This window comes from Pongo pygmaeus, chromosome 8 (assembly GCF_028885625.2).
Source record: "Pongo pygmaeus isolate AG05252 chromosome 8, NHGRI_mPonPyg2-v2.0_pri, whole genome shotgun sequence".
NCBI classification, from domain to species: domain Eukaryota; kingdom Metazoa; phylum Chordata; class Mammalia; order Primates; family Hominidae; genus Pongo; species Pongo pygmaeus.
In genome coordinates, this window is record NC_072381.2 from 47,940,575 (window position 1) to 47,963,314 (window position 22,740).

At 46.9% G+C, this 22,740-nt stretch overlaps 1 protein-coding gene across 1 annotated transcript; it reads right to left on the reverse strand.

The window, feature by feature from the left end:
* Positions 1–15,748: 15,748 nt before the first annotated feature.
* On the reverse strand, positions 15,749–22,490 carry LOC134740213 (uncharacterized). Its single transcript, XM_063670592.1, has 2 exons — positions 22,382–22,490; positions 15,749–20,792 (listed from the first exon to the last, which is right to left on the reverse strand). Exon 2 carries the CDS (start codon positions 20,721–20,723, stop codon positions 19,983–19,985), a length of 741 nt encoding a protein of 246 aa, XP_063526662.1. The 5' UTR covers positions 20,724–20,792; positions 22,382–22,490; the 3' UTR covers positions 15,749–19,982.
* Between the last annotated feature and the right edge of the window lie 250 nt (positions 22,491–22,740).

Genomic DNA, 22,740 nt, shown 5'->3' on the forward strand with positions numbered 1-22,740 from the left:
AAGTTCCAGCTGATGTGTACTATGGGCTTCCTGAGCCTTCCCTGGTCCTGGGCACACCTGTTTTGTTGTGGGACACTTGACTTGGCTTCTGCCTTTGCCTAGAGTTCTGGAAATGTCCAGAAGCCTGGGGGCGGGGCCAAAGAGATCACCCTGTATCTTTCTTCCCTGATTCCCTAGAGCAAATGGCAAATGTTTTGGTTTTAAATCAGAGACAGTGGACCTCATAGTCTTTGAACATATCCCTTGGTCTTGGTCTCTAGCTCTTTTCCTTTTTCATTTTGAGACCTGGGGATCTGTTGCCAGGCCTAGAAGCCTGGAGCCCCATCACAGGCAATCTCTTGTGTGCTGTGGCTTCTCGACTGCACCCCACAATTGTGGTCTAACTCGCCCTTTTCTTTCACCTCCTGTTCTCTCTCCAGCCTTGCAGCTTCAGGGCTGCTGATTCTGATTATGCTGTGCAAAGGGTGTTCGTTCCACGGTCACACTGTCTCCATGAGGCAGCAACGTCTAGGAGTGTTATCCCCATTGAGGGGGCAGAGAAACCAAGGAAGGAGGAGGGCAGGTTCTGGCCCAAGTCACACACAGATGAAGGCACACATGGTCACGCACACCTGGGAAAGCTTAGCAGCACTCCTGGCTCTCCTCAGGAGTTCATAGAACTCTGCGCTGTGTGGAGCACTGAGTTCAGAAGGGTTTGCTGTGTGATGCTCGAATCAGGAGGCTCTGATGGACTCTTCCCTTCTCTGTCTCTCCAGGGTCTGACTGAGGCACGTTTATGGGACTCTGGTGAGGAAGACTCCGGTTTGCGGAACACCTCCAATGTAGGCAGAGCACCAATCTAAGCCTGCAGAGACTAGATAAGAACAGTTGGAAGATGTCTTTCTTCCCTCCTTCCTTCCCCTTGCGCTGCCTCCCCAAACTAGAAAGTGATGGGATCTTTGTGTCATTTGCATGATGACTTCTGGGACTCCTGTGAATTAGTTGCTTCTTCCTTCTATATTTCCCCAACCCAGGGCCACTGCTTAAATTGAACAAATGATGCATCACAAAACTACAACAGGACTCTTCAAATTCACGGTCGGTGCAATCTGTATGTAATTGTATTGTAACAGTTGTCCAGCAGATGGCAGTAAAGTATCATGAAACAGAGTTGCCTGGTGACCTGTGCTGCACCTTTGTGAGTTAGCGGCGACCAGGCTTCACACACTGGACTTACTGGAGTCACTACTAAGCCAAGGCCACAGCAGAAAGACCACTGTGTTTTGCATGACCTAGGGGCTCCATGCTGGCCTGGCTGCACCAGAGCCCTTTCAAAACACGCGGTTTAGTTCAGGGCTCACATTGGCCATTGCCTGGTTTTGTTTGGCCAGCAAGGTAAGAATGGTTTTAACATTTTTGAATGACTGAAAAAAAAAAAAAAAAAGAAAATAATATTTTGTGAAAGGTAAAACTCACATAAAATTCAAATTCCAGGGTTTGTAAATGAAGTTTTGTTGGACACGTGAGTGCTCATTTGTTCAGTGTTGTCTCTGCTGCTTTGAGTTGAGAAGCCGCTGCAGACACCGTGTGGCCGCAGAGCCTAGAATATTTACTGTCTGACCCTTTACAGGAAAATGTGCAAAGCCCTGGATTGCTCCTTTGGGACTTCATCAGCTGCAAACCCTCACAGTATTTTTGTGTGTTTGGAAGTAAGAAGAGAGCAAGCGAAGGCCGAGACCTAATGGGAAGACCTGGCGGCTGGGAGAAGGTGGTTATGAGCTCTCTTATTCCAGGGCACAGCACCCTGTCTGGGAAGTGGGGGGGGCAGGCCTTGGCGGAAGTGATTCCCCTCAGTCCCAGGACTAGCTGCAGTACCTGTGGCCCTGTCTTCAACGTTACGTTCTTGCTTCAGGATCCCTGCTGGTCTGAGGGTCCTAGTCTGTGCACCAACTTTGATTCCTGGACTTAGCAGAATAATACTTCCAGATTTTCAAACTCCTTTGGTGACAATTTGAGCATCTGCTAATGTCTTAGCCCTGTCTGAAATCCCAGCTGATTTTCAACACTGTGTAAGGGAACTCCTTCATGAGTCTTGGATGGGTAATGGATGATAGGGTCATGTTGACATTTGACAAGAACTTGCTAAACTCTGAAAACCTAAACTTTCAGTCCCTGCTCTAGCAGGCCTGGGTTCTCACAGAAACATCCCCAACAGACCAACTCAAGAAAGTAATTTCCACAGCAAATTTATTTCCCAGAATATGTTCTGTTAAAAGAAGATATGGTTATGATATCTGATCAAATATTCAGCATTTGTCAGGAAATTTAGTTGTCTCTACCTTCAAAAAAGGTCCAGAATCCAACCACCTACCTCTTCCTCTGCTGTCACCTGGCCCAAGACTCTGCCACCTCATTCCTAAGGGTTATTGCAAAAATTTCTCAATGGCTCTCACCGCTTCATTCCTTGGCCTGTTATAGGCTATTGTCAAGAGAGTGAGCACAGTGGCCATCAAATCAGCAGAGAGCTCCTCACCCTCCATTGCTCAAAATCCTGCAATGCCCCTCAGCTCACTGATGGCCAAGGCCCTCTGCCCTCTGGCCCTGTATGTCTCTGACCTTTTGTGTTTGTGCCTTTTCCAGTCTGTCCCCAGTGCTCTCCTTGCTATTCCTCTGGGGCACTGGGCACACACCTGCTAAGAACATTCACACTGCTGGGTACTTCCGTCTGGAACACTCCTCCTCAGACACTCTTCTCAGCTTTTGCCTAGATGTCCTTTTCTCCCCGAAGTCTATCTCGACCCTCCTTCATGTCGCACCCTGTCTCCCCACCCCCTGGTGCAGTGCTGTTACTTACACTGCAGCACTTATCCCCCAGCATCCTATTGGATTTGCTTATTTATTATCTAGCACTGACTGCTTTTCCTTCTAGAATGCGAGCTCCACAAAGCCAGGCATGCTTTGTTTATTATTGTGCCCCAAGTGCTTAGAGCGGTATCTGGCATGCAGCAGGTGCCTAGCACATATTTGTTGAATGAATAAATAACGAAATGAATTCCTGAGAGGCAAGCCCGCCCAAGTACTGAAGACTGGGTTGGAACTGTAGGTACTTCCTCCATTAACAAATTATCTCAAAAAGTTTGGGTATTGTTTTAACAGGGCTCCTGGCCAGGATCCGTGAGTCGGCTTCTTGAAGTGAAAGACAGAACTCTCTGCTCTTCAGGTTCTATCAGTGCAAAGAGGGCCCACTAAGACCCACTCTGCAGGGCTGTTGAGGAAAGCCCCATCTGACAGGCACCCGACAAAGCTCCTCACACTCCGTAAATGCCACCCATCATGAATGTGGCTATGATTAAATCGTGATGAGGACTGTGACCCACAAGACTGGAAAACCACTTTGGCACCTTGATGCAGATGTTTTCAAGGACTGGGTTAGAGAATACGTACCATCATTCTACTTTTAGCTGTTTTGTTTCATTAAAACCTTTTTGGTTTAGCATGACAACCATAACAAGTACAATATTTTGGCCAATTTCATTTAATTTGGCACACAGAATGGAAGAAGTACTAAGATATTATTTTCTACATGACTATGTAGCTGGGATGATTGGAACTGAATCATTTATTGCGCATTTGAATGGTTAATTTTATTATGCTCACATTGTGTACATATTCTGTGGCTTATATATAATCAATAAATATTCTATGACTTATTCCTCTTCAGAAACATGTGGAAAGATGAATAAAAAACAACCACAGCATGACAGGGTTAGGGAATTCTAGAAATGGAAAAGATGTTAAAAGTGGGTTTATAGTAAAATCCAACATCTAGAGGAAGGATTTAAAGTCTAAGCAGAAACCCTTTCTGGCGGTCTGCAGAAGTCTCCCATCTTGCTAAAGTGTCACATTTGGCACATATTCCTGGAAAACGTTTTAGTGTTTTTCAATTAAATTCCTTACTGCTGTCCCTCTTGCCAACCTGCCGTTAACTTGCCTCCCGTTGCTGCACCTTCAGTGATTTTCCATTTCCTTTAGGACAGACTCCAGAGAAACTCATAATCTGGCACCAACATATTAAGACTGTTACTTCTTTCCACATGTCCTTTGTCCCGGTCTTGGCCTCAGTGTGAGCTCAGATTTCTGTGATAGGGAGCCACCATGCTTTGGGGCTCTAGAGCCAAGGGGGCAGGCGTGTCACGGAGGCGTTGCCTCATCATTGGGGCTCTGGGGTTCTCCTGTTACCTCTTTTCACACATCAGTGTGGTGGAGGTTGTGATGAGCCGAGAGGGAATGTCAATGTTACCAAGCAACCATGAGCCTATGAGAACCCACTCGGGATTATGGCCACTTGCACTGCGGGTAGCAGCATTTAGTACACAGCAAGGACCTGTGCATGGACAATCCTGTGTAGTGTATGAATCACCTCGTGCGTGCTTGTCTTATTTCCTCCTGTAGCTAAAACACTGCTCAGAAGTCCTTCCACAGTTACCTATTAAATAATAGTCACCATCTTTTAAGGAACTTATAACTTCTGTCATTTTAAACTGTTCCAGAACACAGCAAAGGATGAAACAGTCGTTATCTTGTTTTGTTTTTTTTTTTTTGTTGTTGAGACAGAGTCTCTCTCTTGTCGCCCAGGCTGGAGTGCATTGGCTCACTGCAACCTCTGCCTCCCAGCTTCAAGCGATTCTCCTACCTTAGCCTCCTGAGTAGTTGGGATTACAGGCACCTGCCACCATGCCTGGCTAATTTTTGTACCTTTAGTAGAGATGGGGTTTTGCCATGTTGGCCAGGCTGGTCTCCAACTCCTGACCTCAGGTGATCCGCCTGCCTTGGCCTCCCAAAGTGCTGGGATTACAGGTGTGAGCCACAGCACCCGGCCGTCTTTATCTTTTTCTAATGGTGAACATAACTCTGATCTCACATTGGGGAAAGAAACCACCCTAGCATGATAAGGAAAATGTATGGGTTTATCTTACTCAAAAACAAAGATGCAAAGATCTCAGTTAAAATTCTAGCACATTAATCTCAAAATAATTATGCTGAGTGAAAGCAGCCAGACCAAAACACAGTGCATACTGGCCCATCAAATTGTATAGATTAAATATGTGCAGTTTTTTGTATGTCAATAATACCTCAATAACACTGTAAATAAAGTATATTCTGAATGACTTCATTTAAACTAATTATAGAAAAAGCAAATTGATCTATAGTGACAGAAAACAAATCAGTGGTTCCCTGGTGCAGCTGAAGGCAGTGATGTGAGGGTGACTTTTGGATTAGGGAATGAAGAAATGTTTAGGGATGATGAATATGCTGATTATCTTGAATGTGGTGATGGTTTCACAGGTGATGGTTTCACATATGTCAAAACTTATCCGATTTTTCATTTTCAATATGTGCAGTTTTTGTATGTCAATAAAGCTATGCTAAAGAAAAAAAATTCTAGCACATCTTATCTTCCATTTTTTTTTTTTGAGACAGAGTCTTGCTTTGTCACCTAGGCTGGAGTGCAATGGTGCCATCTCAGCTCACTGCAACCTCCACCTCCCAGGTTCAAGCGATTCTCCTGCCTCAGCCTCCTGAGTAGCAGGGACACCTGAGTAGGCATCCACTCCTATGCTTGGCTAATTTTTTGTATTTTCAGTAGAGATAGGATTTCACCTTGTTGGCCAGGCTGGTCTCGAACTCCTGACCTCAGGTGATCCACCTGCCTTGGCCTCCCAAAATGCTGGGATTACAGGTTTGAGCCACCTTATCTTCCATTCTTTAAAGAAGAAAAAAAAGGTAACAAATCAAACAAGCAGTACTCTCAAGGACAGTGCATCCTGAGCAAGAAAGGTTTGTGAGCAATGCAAGGATAGTTCAACAAAAGGAAATCTGTGAATATTACTACCATGTTACTAGAGTGGAAACAGAGTAACCTTGTGATCTGCAGAGATGTCAGAAAACACATGTGAGAGGCTGTAAAACTCTTCCCCAAGCACCACTATTGAGTGCAGTGCTTGAAAAGGTAAACAGATATGGCTGTGACCTTTCATTTTTTTCCAAGACAGTAAATACTTTCAGGGTTAAATTAATATTTTCTCTAAGCCCTGATTCTCTGAGTGATTCTGCCTGTCAGTTAAAAACTATCATCTCACTCTATCTTTGGCTGATTGTTTATGTCTTATGGCTATTAACTTTCTTTGAATTTTAAAGATAAAAGTGCAGGCAGAGCCCATAGATATTTTCACTCCAGGCAAGAAGTGGAATTAAAGGTTCCTGAGATTCAGAGGGGCACATGCTCCTGTGCTGATGGCCAAGAGCCTCCAGGAAAGGCTAGGAGAGCAGCTCATTCCAAATGGAAGAGTGTGAGCAGGGCCACAACCATACAACCAGTCACGCTTTGACCTTTCTCATTATGTGGATTAACTGGAGGATTCGTACAAATGGTGTTTTAATCATAAGTTATCAATTTAAACCAGACAAAATGCTCTTGGGAATTCTTCATTCTGTGAAGGGGTTTTTATAAACTTCCACGATTTTTCACCTAATTCTCCCTTGTTTACTTTCATTGGGACATTGTAATATTTTATAATTTAGACTTTTCACCTTTGGAAATAAACCAGACTTGGAAAAAAAATTTTGTCAGAATTTTGGATGCATTTAGTAAGCTGTGTAATTTATGTAATCAGGACTGCTAATTTGAGGAAGTAGGATGGTTGGAGCCCAGCCCGGACCAGGTCAGCACTGGGCCTCCTGACCCCATCTTAGTGAGTCTGTGATTTCTGGACCGCATCTCCGTCTTGAGCCCAGTGGAACCTGGGTTTTCATGGTACTCAGCACAGAAACATGTGGCTGAAAGGGACTACATTAGAAGCTAGTCGTAGTCTTCAGACATTTAATTAGATTAGCAGATGGTTTCTTGCAGGATAACTCACTGACCACCCTTTGGGCAGAACTGGACCCACTTGAATGTGGCGAATTTTTCTCAAAGATGTGTGTAGTGGACACAATTAACCATCCAGTGTTCTTATTCTGAAAAACCCCCTCCGGGAGACGGCCCACCCCGTGATGCACTATTCAGCACTTATTCTCATCCACATTTTCTCTTGAATTTCTCCTGTGTTCTGTCTTCTCCTATCTGGGATGAAGCCGACGACCCATCCCAGTTCTTGCCATGGAGCTGGTTGGCTTCACTGGATTGGCAGACTCTTCCTCTAGCCATACTCTCTTGGGAGGGGTGCAGAGTGCTTGTTGGAACAGTGAGACCTCTTGCTAGGCAAGAATGAAGAAGCATGGAGTGTGATCTTTACACACCACTGAATTTCAATCATGAGGAGATGGAGCTGACACTGTGGCAGAAAGAAGGACATGTAGAACTCCATGCTATTGGAGAGCCCCTGGGCTAACCAATTCTGAAGCCGTGTTAACTCTTAGACTTAGTGGTTATGTGTTTTAATTTTTTTTTAAGCCACGCTGCGTTGAGCCTCCTCTTACATATACTGGAAATGTCCTGAGTAATACAGAGGTGAGAATGATTCTCCGTAATTTTGTGAGTGTAGGATTTCTTCACTTCCCTTTCTGTGATGCATCCTCACTTACGGCCTTGAAGTTACAAATATCCAAAGCTAACCATTTCTTCCTTTGAATTGCTTCTTTTTAAATATTGTTTTGAAGCCCCAGGAGCAGGTAGTAGTAATAATAATAGCAGTAGCAATATTACGACTATTGGTAGTATTAATAACAACTCATATTGAGTGTGTGTTTCCTATTTGTTGGGCACTCTCCTAAGCATTTTATGTGTATATTTTGTAATCTCTACAGTAACACTTTGAAGCCAAGATCACCATTTCCCTATTTTACAGAAGATGACAACCAAGGCAGGGAGAGGTGCCTAATGCCACAGTGTTAGTGACCAGAACTGGACGCAGGCACAGTTGGTCAGGTCTCAGGGACCTGCATTTCACTGTCTCCAGAAGCGCATTTCAACTCTCTTTAAGCAGGGAAGCGAGTTTTATGGTGGATTTGGAGTTAACATTTCATTTTTTCTTTGTAATTGAAATCATGATTTATTATTATATGTGCCCCGCAAGTACTATCCCGAAAGAGTCTGATCCAAGGACTCATTAAATATTATTAGATTCCTTATATTTTCATTTTAATGTACTTAATCTGTCATAAATGTATATTAAAGTAGGTACAATAAAACATCCCAGGACACTCGTTTATTCTACTTTGTCTTTGTAATTCCTGTAGGAGTTACTTCATGTGTTGGCATAACATGTTATTTGAGCCTCATGTGATGGTGAGGGCTGTGTGTTCTTTTTTGCTGGTGCCTCTGATCGTCACAACGTGATTCACTTTGTATCTCTGCATGCCTTTTCCTTCCTCTAGAATTCTAGTTCCTGTGTGTTGAGTAAACATTAAAAAAACTATCGAGTCTAACTTGTACCCTTCCCATCAGACAGCTCTGCCCTAAGATGACTTGGGGACCATGAACAAAAGGCACAACTTGGCTTCTTTAAAAGATTATTTATTCCTCATTTATTCTTTATTTGCGAGCAACAAGCAAGCAAACCAAAAAAACTGAAGACAGAGGGCAGAACCGGAGATATATGGCAGATGCAATGATACTGCTGATGCTTAGGAACTCATAGGCAGAGAAGAAAGCAGGGGTGGCCCTCAGGGAAACCTAAGGGGCAGTGTTCCATTTTGGGCAGCTGGCATGAGATTTTCATCTTCTTATCTGGGTGTAGTGGAGGCAGGGAGCGATGTCTGGAGACTGCACCATCAGTCAGAATCCAGGCAGGAGAAGGGTTGTCTGGGGACTGCATTGTTCTCTGCCCATCATATTCACCACCCACCATCTTCCCTGCCCACCAAGTTCTCCATCGTTGATGCCACGTTTTCCAAGCCCACCACGCCCCCTCCTGCCCACCGTGTTCACTGCTTGCCGCCATCTTCCCTGTCCGCCCACCATGTTCTCTGCCCGCTGCCATCTTCCTGCGTCTGCCATGTTCTCTGCTCGCAGCCATGTTCCTCTGCCTGCTCTGTCTCCCCATCTCCATGCTGCCTGCCACGTCTCTGCACAAGCCCTGGCCCTCATAGAGGGTCTTCCTCAGCCTTGCGCTTCGCTTCCTGCTCCCTCCCAGCACCGTCTCAGGCCACCAGTTGTTAACATTTGGCAAACACCCTTTCATGTAAATTAAATCCTACTTACACATACATTTCGACTGATGGAAATATCTGTCTATGATCTGGATTTATGATAACCTCTGGATTTACGATAACCACTGGTTTTCACACTACTCCTAATTCAAGGGGATAAACCCTGCCAAATGTGGTGAACAGAAAGGGAGGTAAAAGGAGTTGAAGGTCTCCCAAGAAAACGCAGTCTCTTCCACAGTTTGGTGTAAATACCGTGACCTCTGCTATCCTGTGTGTTGTATTTGTCCTTTGACTAATGAGGTTTCTGGGGCTTGACTTTAAGGGTCCTTTCTATAGTTGGAGTTTTTTTTTTATTTTTTATTTTTATTTTTTAAAAGGTACTGATGACTTTGTGGTTCCAAATGATTTTTTCCTGGTACATCAAAATATGATCTTTTTAGTTACTGTTTTTGTTTAAAGCCGTAGTAACATAATTGAATTACAGTTGGGAGTAGCCATTTTGCAGAACTTTTAAAAATATCGAGCCAAATCTGTTTGCCATAGCACTTTATAACACTAGGATTAAATACTCTTTGACAAATGTTTTAATTGCTGACAAGTGCAACTTAGGGAGGCAGTTTTGAGGAGTTTTGGCTGGTGTCCTGGTGCCTGCTGTTAAGTGCTGGCATGGCCCAAGGAGCTCTGGTAACCAGGAGGCGGGGAAACCAGAGCATGCTGACTTGGCCCGGCCTTCTCCTAGGGTCGGAGTCTTTCTGTGCCTTTCTCCTCATGCCTGTTTGGGACATGACAGGACTCACCATGGCTCCACTCCCCAGAGTTCTGCTGGGATGAATGGAGTCAACTGGGTGAGCCCTGGATGAAGGGTGAGGCCCATGGTAGGGATTCCTTCCTCACTTCTACCTATGGTTTGAATGTCCCTCCAAAATGCATGCTGAAATTTAATTGCCATTTTAACAATATGAAGAGGTGGGACCTTTAGGAAGGTCTGCCCTCATGAATGGATTGACGCTATTATCTTGGGAGTGGGTTCGTTATCACAGGCGTGGGTTACTTACTAAAGGGTGTTTGCCCTGCCTTCTCTGCCTTCCCCTACCCTCTCTCATCCTCTCCTGCCCTCTTACCGTCCACCATGGGATGACTCAGCAAGAATGAGTCACCAGATGCTGGAGGCTTGATTTGCACTTAGCCCCCAGACTGTGAGAGAAATTTCTCTTCTTTATAAACTACCCAGTCTCAGGTATTTTGTTATAGCAGCACAAAATGGACTGAGGCACTTCTTCAGCACATCATGTCCCTAGCACAGACTGCTCAGACTTCTATTCAGAATTACTTCTGTGCTCATGTATTCAGTACAGAAGAAGCTGTTACTTGACTCAAAGTTATTTTATTTTTAAAATTAACATGCAGTAAGTGTGGTCTTTTGGGAATGGACCGTTCCACCACAATCAGGACACAGAACTGTTTCATCTCCCCCAAAGCTTCCTGGTGCTGTTCCTTTATAGTCACACTGTCCCTTCCTTCACCCCCAGCCCCTGGTACCCACTGCATGACTATAGTTTTGTCTGTTTTGAGAATGTCATGTAAATGGAATCATAGAGAATGTAACTTCTGAGACTGGCTTCTTTTACTCAGCATAATGCCTTTGAGATTCAGCCAGCTTGTCGCATGGATCGGTAATTTGTCTTTTTAATGCTCGGTAGTAGTCTGTTGTATAGAGCTCTGATGGATAGGCCTGGCTGAGCCATCCCCCATGTCTTCCAAGTCACTAGATGTGTCAGCGAGGTCAGCTTGGTCCCTCCAGAAGAGCCTGCTTGCCAGGTGAATGCCAACAAGTGACCTCTGCAGTGCCACGTGGGACAGAGAAGTCACCCAGCCAAACCTTGCCCAATTTCCCCAGCCACAAAAAAATGAGACATAAAGAAGCAGTGGCTGTTTTTACCCACTAAGTTTGGATTTGTCTGTTCCATGATTGTGGATAACCAGAACACACCCCAATGGGTACTTAAGCTTCACAGGAATAAGGCTCACATCTCTTGACAACCTAAAACTTTGGATCCAGTGGTGCTCAATAAGCATTTTTATTTTTTAAAACCAATTTCCTCTCTGTGCTTGGCAAGACACTTTATAAATGTGTGATAGTGATGAGGACATGGAATTATCTCGATAATTTCCTTGATGATAAGAAAATTATCCACTAGCTATCAAATACTGTTAAGTATGTTAGTCATGGACTCCCTCATGAGTTGTAGGGACAATCACTGGAGCCCTTTGGGGCCCTGGGAAGAGGAAGGAGCACGGCAGATGCTTCAGGCAGAGCGCCAGCCTTGTTATTGGCTTGGCTTCCTCCTCCATCCCTGCAGGCCCTGTCGCCTGTAGTTTTCCTGGAATGGGTGTTTTGGGGCCTTGACTCTTCCTCAATGAAGTCCATCCTTCCTGGTCCTCCACCATGGTCCTCTCAATCATCGCAGGTGTCTCCCTCACAGTGCAGGGAGTGACAGCACGGACGCTGCAGCCAAGCAGGCTGACATTTGAATTCTACTTTTATCACTTACTGGATACGTAAACCTTGAAAAGTTTCCTAAATCCCCAGAACTTCAAATTTCCCATCTATAGGATGTGCATAAAAACACGTACCTCAGAGGATTGTTTTGAGGATTAGGTGTAGTGATACATGTGGAGCCTCTAGCCTGGGCTGCAGGCAAAGGCACAAGAGCTCTCTGTCTCTGTGGAGCAGGGTCATGGCACCTGGCAGCATGGGCTATGAGGAAGGAAGGATCCCAGTGGGTTCAAGGACTGGATGAAGGGCCAAGTGGTTGGAGCACTGAGCCTGAGGGCCAAGGGACATAAAATGAGGTTTGGGAAACTCATAGGGACTTAATCAGGTGGGGTCTTGCAGCTGCATTGAGGATGCCAACTTTTTGTTCTGGGAGCAGTAGTCAGCCAGGGCTGTGGCTAGTTTTGTTCTTTGAAAATTTAGACTGCAGGCCTAGAGGTGTGCAGATTAAAGGTATGCAACAGAGGATTCACAGCAGCTCAGGCAAGAGCTGATGATGGCTGGTACTAGGGAAGTAATGGTGAAAAAGTACAACTTAGGAGAGAAAAATCCACTAGGTTTAGGGATAGACTAGATGTCTGATGGTGCATATTGGGGAATGTGAGGGAAAGAAGACATGGAAGATGATTTCTGAGTTTCTGGCTTCAGCAGCTGATGGATAAGGTGCCATTCACTGGGATGGGAACCCAGGAAGAGAAGCAATTGGCAGTGCCATGAGGTCAGGTTTGCATATTCTGGAAGAGAGGCCCTTGGACTTATGATGGGAGATATTGAGGAGACACACATATTCAGGTTCAGAGCTCAGAGACGAGGTCTAGGTAGAGATATACCTTTGGGAGTCAGCTACTGGCAGATGGTAGACGTGTATTAGGGTAATTAATGCTCGCTTTTGAAACAAACCCTGGAAAATCTCAGTGAGTGAACATATAAAAGTTGATTTCTTGCTCTCACAAAGTCTGTTGTGGGTCAGAATGTTCCTCTGAATGGCCATCTTCCAAATGGTGACTGAACTCATGTTGCAGAACAAAAGGGCTCGTGCAGGATGTTTTATGGTGTATGCCACTTTGGTCCTTGTCCCATGAGCTGGAACCCAGTCGTGTGTCCCAAACGTAACTGTAAGAGAAGCTGGGAATTATAGTTGGTCTATGTGCCCCACAAGAGGAACAGAGGTTGGTGAGCATCTAGCCAGGTAACCATGGTAACGAATGTTGTTATGAATGAGAACCCCCTGGGAAGAGAAGATGGAGTTTGAAGATGAGGAGCTTATTAAGGACTGGCCCTTGAGTCATTTGTACATATACAGACAGTTAGAAAAAGGTGGACTGGCAAAGAAAACTGAGAAGGAGTAGCCAGAGATAGAGGAGGACAACTAAGAGAATGTGGAGTTAGGGAAACCAGGAGAAGTATGAGAAAGTCAGAAGGAGTCTGACAACCGTCCACTGAAACCAGTTACAGGGAGAGCATTGATGACTCGAGGGAATATGCTCTTGGGGAGCTAATGAAGGCAGAAATCTGTGTGGACTGCATGGGGAGTCAGTGAGATGTGAGTCAACAAAAATGAATACAGACAGTTCTCTTGAGAAGCTTGATGTTAAGTGGGAGACAGTGGGATGGGTGGCTAGAAGGAACATTGCAGTTGAGGCATTTTTTTGTTTGCTTTTTGCTTTTATGATAGGAGAGATTTGAACTTGCTTAAATGTTAAAATTTCAGAGAGAGAGAGAGAGAGTGCAAGCAAAAAACGGGAGAAGAAATCTGTGATGATGAACGGTCCCTGGAAATGTGAAAGGGTTAAAACTTCAAGTACTGGGTTTATCCTTTGAGCCTCCCATAGGAGCTGCCTCCAGCTGCATCTTCCCAGCCTTGTGCAGAGAAAGGAGAGGGCCTGCCTGTCAGCCCTGTAATTTTGATTGCCGTTGAAATTTCTCCCATTAGACAACACACCTTGCTCAGTGCTGCCGAGATTCATCACTTAGACCAGAGCACCCCCAGCCCTCTAGCCCAGGGGATGGAGTGAAGGGGGTCGATGTGAAGCTCAGCGGCTCCCTCTAGAGTTCAGCGAGAGTTCTGCCCTGTGGTATTGCTTCTGCCCAAGTCTCCAGCCCATTTCTCATGATTCCCTCTGCCACCCATCCACCGTATGAATCCAGCTTTTTAAAATAACTTACAGTTCTTCAGTTGAATTTTGTTCTGTCATGCCTTTGACCTAACATGAAGTTAATTCCTCTTTCGGGACACAATTCCTTTGACTTTTTTTCCCCTGGTTATCTCTTATTCATCACCCAAGAACCTGTATCCCTCCTCATTCATTCCTGTCACCAAGAACCTGTATCCTTCCTGTGTGGTTCTTCGTGGTAAGCACACTGAGATAGAACTTCCAGATTTCAAGCAAATGACTCAGTAGCAGGCGAGACATTCTGGACAAGTGTGAGACAGGCATAGAACCAAAACATATCTGGATAGAAAAACAAGAACATTTGAATAGGTTTTTGCAATGCATACTGTACACATTTCAGACAGTTCTAACTCCAAGGATGATGGGACGCAGGACTGTTTTTTCAAGTTCATCTTTCTTGACGTCCAAGTTTGAAGACACTTTCTGCAATCCCTCAAGTCCAGTTGGCCCTGTATTCTGGACAATTTCTTTAAAAAATTATTTTATTAAAAATTATTTTTTGTAAAGACTACTCTCACTATGTTGTCTAGGCTGATCTCATATTCCTGGGCTCAAGTGATTCTCCTGCCTTGGCCTTCAAAGTGTTGGGATTACAGATGTGAGCCACCATACTCAGCCAATTTCTTATGAAATTTCATGTGAAAAAAAAACCATTTATCCTCTAATCTTTGGTTTGAGATTTTTTTTTAAAAAAAGGTTTTACATATTTGGCTTATAGTAGAGGTTTCCAATTGTGTAGTTTTATTAACACATTGTGATATGGTTTGGCTGTGTCCCCACCCAAATCTTATTTTGAATTGTAACTCCCACAATTCCCCTGTGTTGTGGGAGGAACCCACTGGGAGGTGATTGAATTATGGGGGCGGGTCTTTCCTGCACTGTTCTTGTGATAGTGAAGGAGTCTCATGAGATCTGATGACTTTAATAACGGGAGTTTGCCTGCCCAAGCTCTCTTCTCTTGTCTGCCGCCATGTGAGACATGCCTTTCACCTTCTGCCATGATTGTGAGGCCTACAGGCCATGTGGAATTGTAAGTCCAATAAACCTCTTTCTTTTGTAAATTGCGCAGTCTTGGGTATGTCTTTATCAGCAGCATGAGAACAGACTAATACATATTGGGCTTTGTGAGAAATCTATATTGAATATTAAAGTGATGCTAATCAGTCATAGCCTTTACATACTGGAATATGGAGTGCACTCTGTGGCTTTCTAAGGCTTCTCTATGCAGATTTGTAAAAGTGGGATGGGTGTTTCATGCGCAACCAGTTCTTGTTGATTGGTGTGCAGCCTTGAACCTGAATTTGGTTGGTGCTGTGTTTGTGGACTTTCTGCAACATCCTTGTTAGAGTCTTTCCAAAATCAATGTCTCAGTGTTTATTTTTAAGTTGGTGATTTTTTTAACCTTCTGAAGGATTTATTTTTAAGATCTTTTATGTTCTGACTCCATAAATGGTATACTTAGAAGACAGGGTTTTACAGAACTGAATTTTAGCTACAGATGTGGTATATGTAGTAGCCTGATCTTTTCAGGATTACTCTCTAATAATATGAGATATTGTTGAGAAGGACTATTCTTCTCAATTCCGATTGATGCTAGTTATATTTCTTTTTCAAGACTGGAAACAAAACTGGCTTCCTACTGGTTTGGGAATCCTTTACTGGGCAAATCATGTGTCCCTCAGTAGAGTTTGATTGTAAAAGTCTACTTCTGACAACACACACATGCTTATAACATATTGTACATGTAGTATATGTAGGCATGTGTATGTATATTATACACATACATGAAAACATGTATAATACATGTACCTACAGATATACATTGTACACATGCATACATAAATACATGCACATACAGAATCAAAAAATCAAAAGGAGACTTCTGATGTTTCTAATGTCTTTATTCCAACAAATATTTATTAAGCAACCTACTATATGCACAAGCTAGACCCTCTGGTTATAAGGTCAATGAGAGCTTGTCTTTGCAGAGTCTTTTGCCTTTCTAGCCTTGGCATGTGAACAATTTATTGTTATGCAAGGTCTTGATAGGAATAGCAGGGCGACTGTGGCTGTGGCTGGTTGGGCTTTCATGTGAGGGCCCCAGGCCAGCTCCCCAGGTGACTCCTGACTGCATACATGCTCACGCACTCACAGACACTCCCAAAGGCCCAGCACGGCAGGTCTCAGATGTGCTCGCCCTCTGTTTTTCTCGCTCCCCACTGGTGAGTGAGCTGTGGTCTCAGGGACGCCCCTTAGCAGCTGCTTGACCATGGGCAGGTCTTCACTTCTCTGTGGTTCAGTTCCCTCCTCTTAAAACTGGCAAAACAATAGTAACTACTTGATTGGGGTGATATGAGCTAACTAAATGAGTTAATTTCTATAAAGTCCTGACAACAATATTGGCATACAGCAAATGTCAGGATGATTTTAGCTCTTGTTGTTATAATTACAGATCTGACTGAATAAATCTAAAGTCCAGAGGCTGGAGGAATGGGTGGGTCAGGAAGCAGTTATGAGAGAATAAAGGAAAAGCTGTCCGGAACTCTCTTAGAGCACACACAGAACAGCAGGCCACAGCTTTTGCCGGGGCTCAGCTTGGCCACCTGTTAGCCGAGGTGGGTGCTCCCCAAGGACCCCATGTAGTAGATCACCTACTTCCCTTCTGAGAGGGCCTCGTTCTGCTGGTCAGCCTCTTAGCTGAACACCCTGAAGGAAAGGTGTAAGGTATAAGTTTCACTCATCTCTTAGTGGGGAGGCCTTTCCTTCAACTCAAATAATTACATGTGGATGCCTCTAGGGGAGCCTCAACATCCCGTTGATGGAATCCCACCAGCTCCATGGCAGTTAGTCAAGTTCACAAATGTGGATGGGCCCCAGAAGACATCCAGGTGGGTCAGCAAGCCAGCAGTGCTTAGAACCACAAAATGCCCTGACCCAAATAGTTACTGTAGAAGGCAGAAACACGTTTACACAATTTCAGCCTGCATCTCAGAGGGCGTTAAGGGGCCAGAACTTTGATTAAACACAAGGGTAGGCAATTATGAAAAAGCAGCAGTGGGAGAACAAGGGAGTGTTCTTAGAAATAGAAATGGTCCACAGTGGCCCAAATTAAAGCAAAACCCACTAGAGGCGGTGAGTCCCAAAATGGACTATAAAATCTGAGGCAGGAAAGACTCCACCTGGAGAAAACCTTACGGAGCAGAGCAAGAGTAAAATGTGATGGAAATGGCAGGAAAGAGGGAAGAGAAGGCAGATGTAGGATTCCCTCATGCATTTAGTGGGCAAAGATCCATTAGATCCTCCTCAATGTTCTTAGCAAGGGGCATCTAGCAGTGAAGAAAATTAGCTGGGCACGGTGGTGGCACGTGCCTGTCATCCCAGCTACTGGTGAAGCTGAGGTGGGAGGATTGCTTGAAACTGGGAGGTTGAAGCTGCCACAGGCTATGATCACACCTGTGAAAAGCCACTGCACTTCAGTCTGGGCAACAGAGTGGGGCCCTGTCTCTTAAAAAAAATCCCTGCTTGCTTGAAGCACATGTTTAGTGAGGGATGAAAGACAATAAGCAAGTCAGGACACATCGAATGAGAGAAAGCGGCCAGGGCTTGGGAAACCCAGAGTGAGGAAGAGGAAAAGAAGGGGTGGGGACGAGGGAGACAGCTGCAGTCTTAAATAAGGTGGCCAGAAGGAGCCTGCTGTGCAGGGAGCTCTGAGCAGAGAGCTGAAGGCATCAGGGAGCAAGCGGGGAGACCTGGGGGCTGCATTCCAAGCAGGGGGATGGTGCTGTGGAGACCCTGAGATGGTGGTGGCATTGCGGGGAGGGCTTGAGTTGGGGAGTTTGGGGGGCCACTGTGGGTGGAGGAGGGGAAGTGCCCAGCAGAGGAGGCCCATTTGGGACATCTTAGGACTCTGGGATGGAAAGCCATTGAGGGATTTTCAACAAAGAAGTGACATGACTTTCACTTAATGCTTTAACAAGACCATTCTGGCTGCTGTGTTGTGACTAGATTCCTGGAGGGGTCGGTAAGGGCATAAGTAGGAAGAAGAGGGAGAAGGCGACATGATTTCGGGAGTAACGGTGGTGGTGTGTCCTGGGCTGAGCGTGAGGGAGGTGACCAGAAGTGGCTGCTCTCTGGGTTTTCCTTGTAGGCAAGTCCAGCAGGATTTGCTGACAGTGGGTTTGGATGGAGGAGAAGCAGGGTAGTTGAAGACAAATGCGATTTGGATCTAAGCAACAGAAAGAAAGGCAAAGAAGTTCCCAGCGGACTGCTTTTGTTTGTTTGTTTTGTTTTTGAGAAGGAGTCTTGCTTTGTCGCCCAGGCTGGAGTGCAGTGGCACAATCTCGGCTCACTGCAACCTCCGCCTACTGGGTTCAAGCGATTCTCCTGCCTCATCCTCCCGAGTAGATGGGATTACAGTCACGTGCCACTAAGCCTAGCTAATTTTTGTATTTTTAGTAGAAATGGGGTTTCATCATGTTGGCGAGGATGGTCTCCATCTCTTGACCTTGTGATCTGCCTGCCTTGGCCTCCCAATGTGCTGGAATTACAGGCGTGAGCCCCCCCGCACCCGGCCTGCGGACTATTTTTTTATGGGGGGGAGGGGAATCAGGAGTTTGCCCTTTGTGTTTTCAGTTTAAGATTCGGCATTTGGGAGGAGCTGTCTGGTGGACTACAGGAAAGGCGAGTGTGGAGCTGGTGTGAGAAGCTGGCTGGGACAGGGCTGTTCCTTGGTGACTCACGGGCGGAAAGGTGGCCTTTAAACAGTGAGGGTGGGTGAAGTCATCGGGGCAGGAGCGTGCCTCCAGAGGGCCAGGGACTGTGCCTGAAGCTGGGCCCTCCTGGGCTACAGGGGCTGCGAGGGAGGCTTGAGGGGCTGGGGAGCGAGGGGCAGGCTGAGACCCTCCTGTGGGAAAGCATTGCAAGCTGGGAATGTTTAGCGGTGGCCAGTACCTCAGAGTGCAGCAGGGCGAGGCGGAAAAGAGACTGACCATGTCAGAGTGGTTTTGGTAGAGTGCTGGGTAAAGGTGAATGTGTCAGGGTGTGAAGGAGAAATAGGAGCTGTGCGGAAACAGGTGCTGGGAAAGGGGGAGGTTGCTGGGGAAAGGTCCTGAGGGGGCCTTTGAAAGGTAAGGTGGAGAAATCCTACTGGATTTGGCCTTCACTGGGATACCCTAGAGGAGGGGGAAGTTAGAGGTGAGAGCGTGGCTGGTGGCTGAGTAGACGGCCTGGGGTGGCCTGGCCCAGAGAGCTCTTGGGAAGGTCTTAGGGCACGACCAGGGGCCGCGGGGGCAGCAGATGGCACATGGGGGCGGGGTGTCGGAGGCGGCCTGTGCAGATCCGCTGACCCCCTGCCTTCTCAGGGCGACAGAAGGAAGGCCGTCATACTTAGAGGTGCTGGGAGGCTGAGGAGTGGAGCGGGTGGGAGGTGCGGGGCTGCAGGGGGATTCGCATCCCTGAGGATGCCGGGGTCATAATGCACAAAGCCACCCTCTCCCAACACCTCCAGCCGCCCAGGCGAGGCAGCGCGCAGGCGGAGAGCAGGAGGGACGCGAGGGTGAGGGGCTGAGCCAGGGGCCAGGGCGTCTTCAAGGCAGCGCTTTAAGGAAAGGGCCATGGAGTTCCAGCTGGGGCAGGACAGTAGGAGCCGGGGACGGAGGTGAGATTAGTGGCCTGAAGCTCCCAGTGAGGCCAGGACTATGGGAGTGAGGGTACGGAGGGCATCAGGGTGCGGGGGTGGTTAGGGGGTGAGGGCGTGCGACACAGGGTCAGAAAGCGGACGGAAGCTGGGGGTGAGCAGGACTCGGGCGCCGCGAGTGTCTTGGTGACCACTGTGAGCCAGCGAGGTCCGCTGGGCCAGACTCTGGCCCGGGGTGGCCCCAGAGCTGTGAGCGGGAGGAAGAGGGAAGGGTGGAGTCTGGAGCCCTCTCGCCTTCCGCCTTGTGCGCGGTGCAGGCTGCAAAGAGCCCGGCCGGGCAAGCCTTTCCGCCGTGGTCAGTGACTCGTTTGCACAAGGACTTTTTAGGGAAGAGAGAAGCCAGGCCTTCGCTGTTGGCCTAGCTCCTCAAACCGCAAGCTCTCCCACTTGGGGCCCTCGTCGTGAACGCCCTTCTTGTCTCCCGCCGGGCTCACTCTTTCGCATTTTGCTGCGAAAGTTTACAGGAAATGGGTCCATTCACTGGTCGATTCAGAGGGACACTAGAAACGCGATGCCCATATCTAACACATCCTGGCCTTTTGAAGAGGGATAAAAAATAATACCCACCAGAGCCCCGTGCCTCCGGAGAGTGGGCTTCGCATTTGCGCGTCCCAGGCCCGGCAGGGAGAGCTTCTGGGCCCCGGGGGCGCGCACACCCGGCGCGCACTGTGTGTCGGGGAGCGGCGCTCTGGGCTTGGCCGGCAGAGGGCGCTGCGGGGCGGCCGTGGAACAAGCAGGGGAGAGCGTCAGGGGACCCAGCACAGCCTGCCTGCTGCGCCCTGCTGCCGGCCGCGCCCTCCTCCGTGCTGCGTTCTCCTGCTCGACGCTGCGTCCTCATCCAACACTGGCACCGCGCGCTCCTTCTAGGGTCGGAGACCCACAGGCCCCTCACGTTCGCTTCTGTCAGGAGTAGCGGCAGAATTTCGATAATTTCTGTCTTTGATGGAGACTGGGAAGGTAGCCCGGCCTCTGCGCAGGAGAGCTGCGCGGGGTCCAGGAGGGGAGCGCGGAGTGGCAGCAGTCGACTCGGGCTGCGCAGTGCGTGTCGGCTGTCACGGGACACCGGTGAGGACCCTGCACCCAGAGTCGGGGGTCCAAGCTGTTGCTGGAACAGGAGGCAGCTCGGTGTCCACGGTTCCGCAGGGGGCCCCTGTCTGCTTGGATCTTTCATCAGGTCCCAGGCAGAGGGTGCGCTCTCTACTCAGCTTCACTCCTTGGGACAGAAGTGTGGCTGCTGATCCTGGAGTAGGGAAGGAGAAGGAAGCATTTGCGTGATTAAAATATTTTTTTTTTTATCGTGGTAAAATACACATAACATGAAATGTACCATGTTAACCATTTTTAAGTGTACTATTCAGTGACATTAAGTTCATCGAACATTGGTGTGCAATCGTCACCACCATCCATTTACAGAAGTCTTTTCATCTTGAAAATCTGAAACTTTGTACCTATTGAACAACAATTCCACATTTCCCCCTTCCCCCAGGCCCTGGCAACCACCATTCTACTTTGTCTTTAGGAATTGGACTACTCTAGGCATCTTATATAAGTGGAATGAAACAGCATCTGTCCTTTGTGACTGGCTTATTTCAGGTAGCATAATGACCTCAAGGTTCATCCATGTAGTAGCAAGTGTCAGAATGACCCTCCTTTTTAAGGCTGAATAATATTCCATTGCATGTCTATACCACAATTTGCTTATCTGTTCATCCATCGATGGACACTGGGTTTGGTTCTACCTCTTGGCTGTTGTGAACAATGCTACCATGAACACGGGCTTACAAATATCTGTTTGAGATCCTGCTTTCAGTTCTTTTGTATATATGCCTAGAAATGGAGTTGAGTTGCTGGATCAGATGGTAATTATGTGTTTAATATTTTGAGGAACGCCATACTGTTTTCCATAGTGACAGTTGCATGATTTTTAAAAAGTGGCTTAGTTTCAACACATTTTTTAAGGTAATATTTTGGACCAAATGGTTAATAAGACTGTGGTGACTAGGTGCAAGACTCTGGGAAGATGGCCAAAAGGCACTGTTCTTTTTCATTCTTGTTTTCTGTCCCCAGCCCATGCCCCTGCTGGCAGCCCCGGGCTTGCCATCCATCTGGAAGCTAGGAAGGGCTGAGTCACTCAGCATTCTGGGGCTGGGTGCACCCTTTCTATAGTGTCTTAGGAGGATGCAGAAGTAATGGCTACAGAGCAGCTGCTGAAGGAGGAGGAGGGCTCACGAACTGCTAGAATTTTAAAGGGCTCCAGCCCCTGAAGTCCTGGGCCCTATTTTACAGATAAGGGAACAAAGACTACTACAAGGAGAAGAATGTGGAAGAAGACAGCTCCGAGGATGCAGAGCCCCAAAGGACTTGCTTGCCATTTCTGGAGAGGAATGGCATCAGGGACCCAGGCCACATGCAGTGCGGCCGGGGACAGAGCACCACCTGTGCATGTGGACATTTCACATTTTTCCTCCATGGAAAAATGTAGGAAATCCTACAGCTTGGGTTTCCTCTGTTACTGAGGCTAACTGGGACATTTGTCTATTTAGCATTTATCTACTATGTGTTGAAAGAGAGGCGAGTGAGGGAGATTAGGAAGCCTTTAAACAAAGCTCCAAGTAGAGCTGTCTCGACATGATTCAAAACTGCATCCTTAGATGCTTGGCGGTATAAAGGTCTTGCCAATTCCCATTACAACACATATTGCAACATGCCTTTCTTCTCGTAAATGTCTTCTGAAGGTCACTCCAGCCCCTGCCAGTCCCTCTCCCCTTGACTTTCTGCCAGTGTCCAACTGTGAACCCGTAGAGCCGTCTGCTCTCCCCTCCTGCTTACCTGCAACTGATGGCTGACCAAGAAGATAGGAGAGTTATGCAATTGGTCAGGGACTGGCGTGAGGTCTCCTGCTGTGCTGCACATGGGGCTCGGCTGGGCATGCTCTCCTTCCAAAGGGAACGGCTGTTCCACTGTTACCATGCTCCTCCATTCCCTCTCCCCACTGCCCCATCTCAGCCCCTGCTGGCATGCACATCTTTCCCTAGGTTAGAAGAGGATTCCTTCAGTTTCCTGGCCCCAAGCCCACAAATGCCCTTCCCTGCTGTTCTCAGGTCTCTGAATCAAAGGCGCTGTCCTCTCATCCAGGGCTGATTTCTCCTCCATCTTGACACCTTCACCTTTTTCCTCTTGGGTACTTT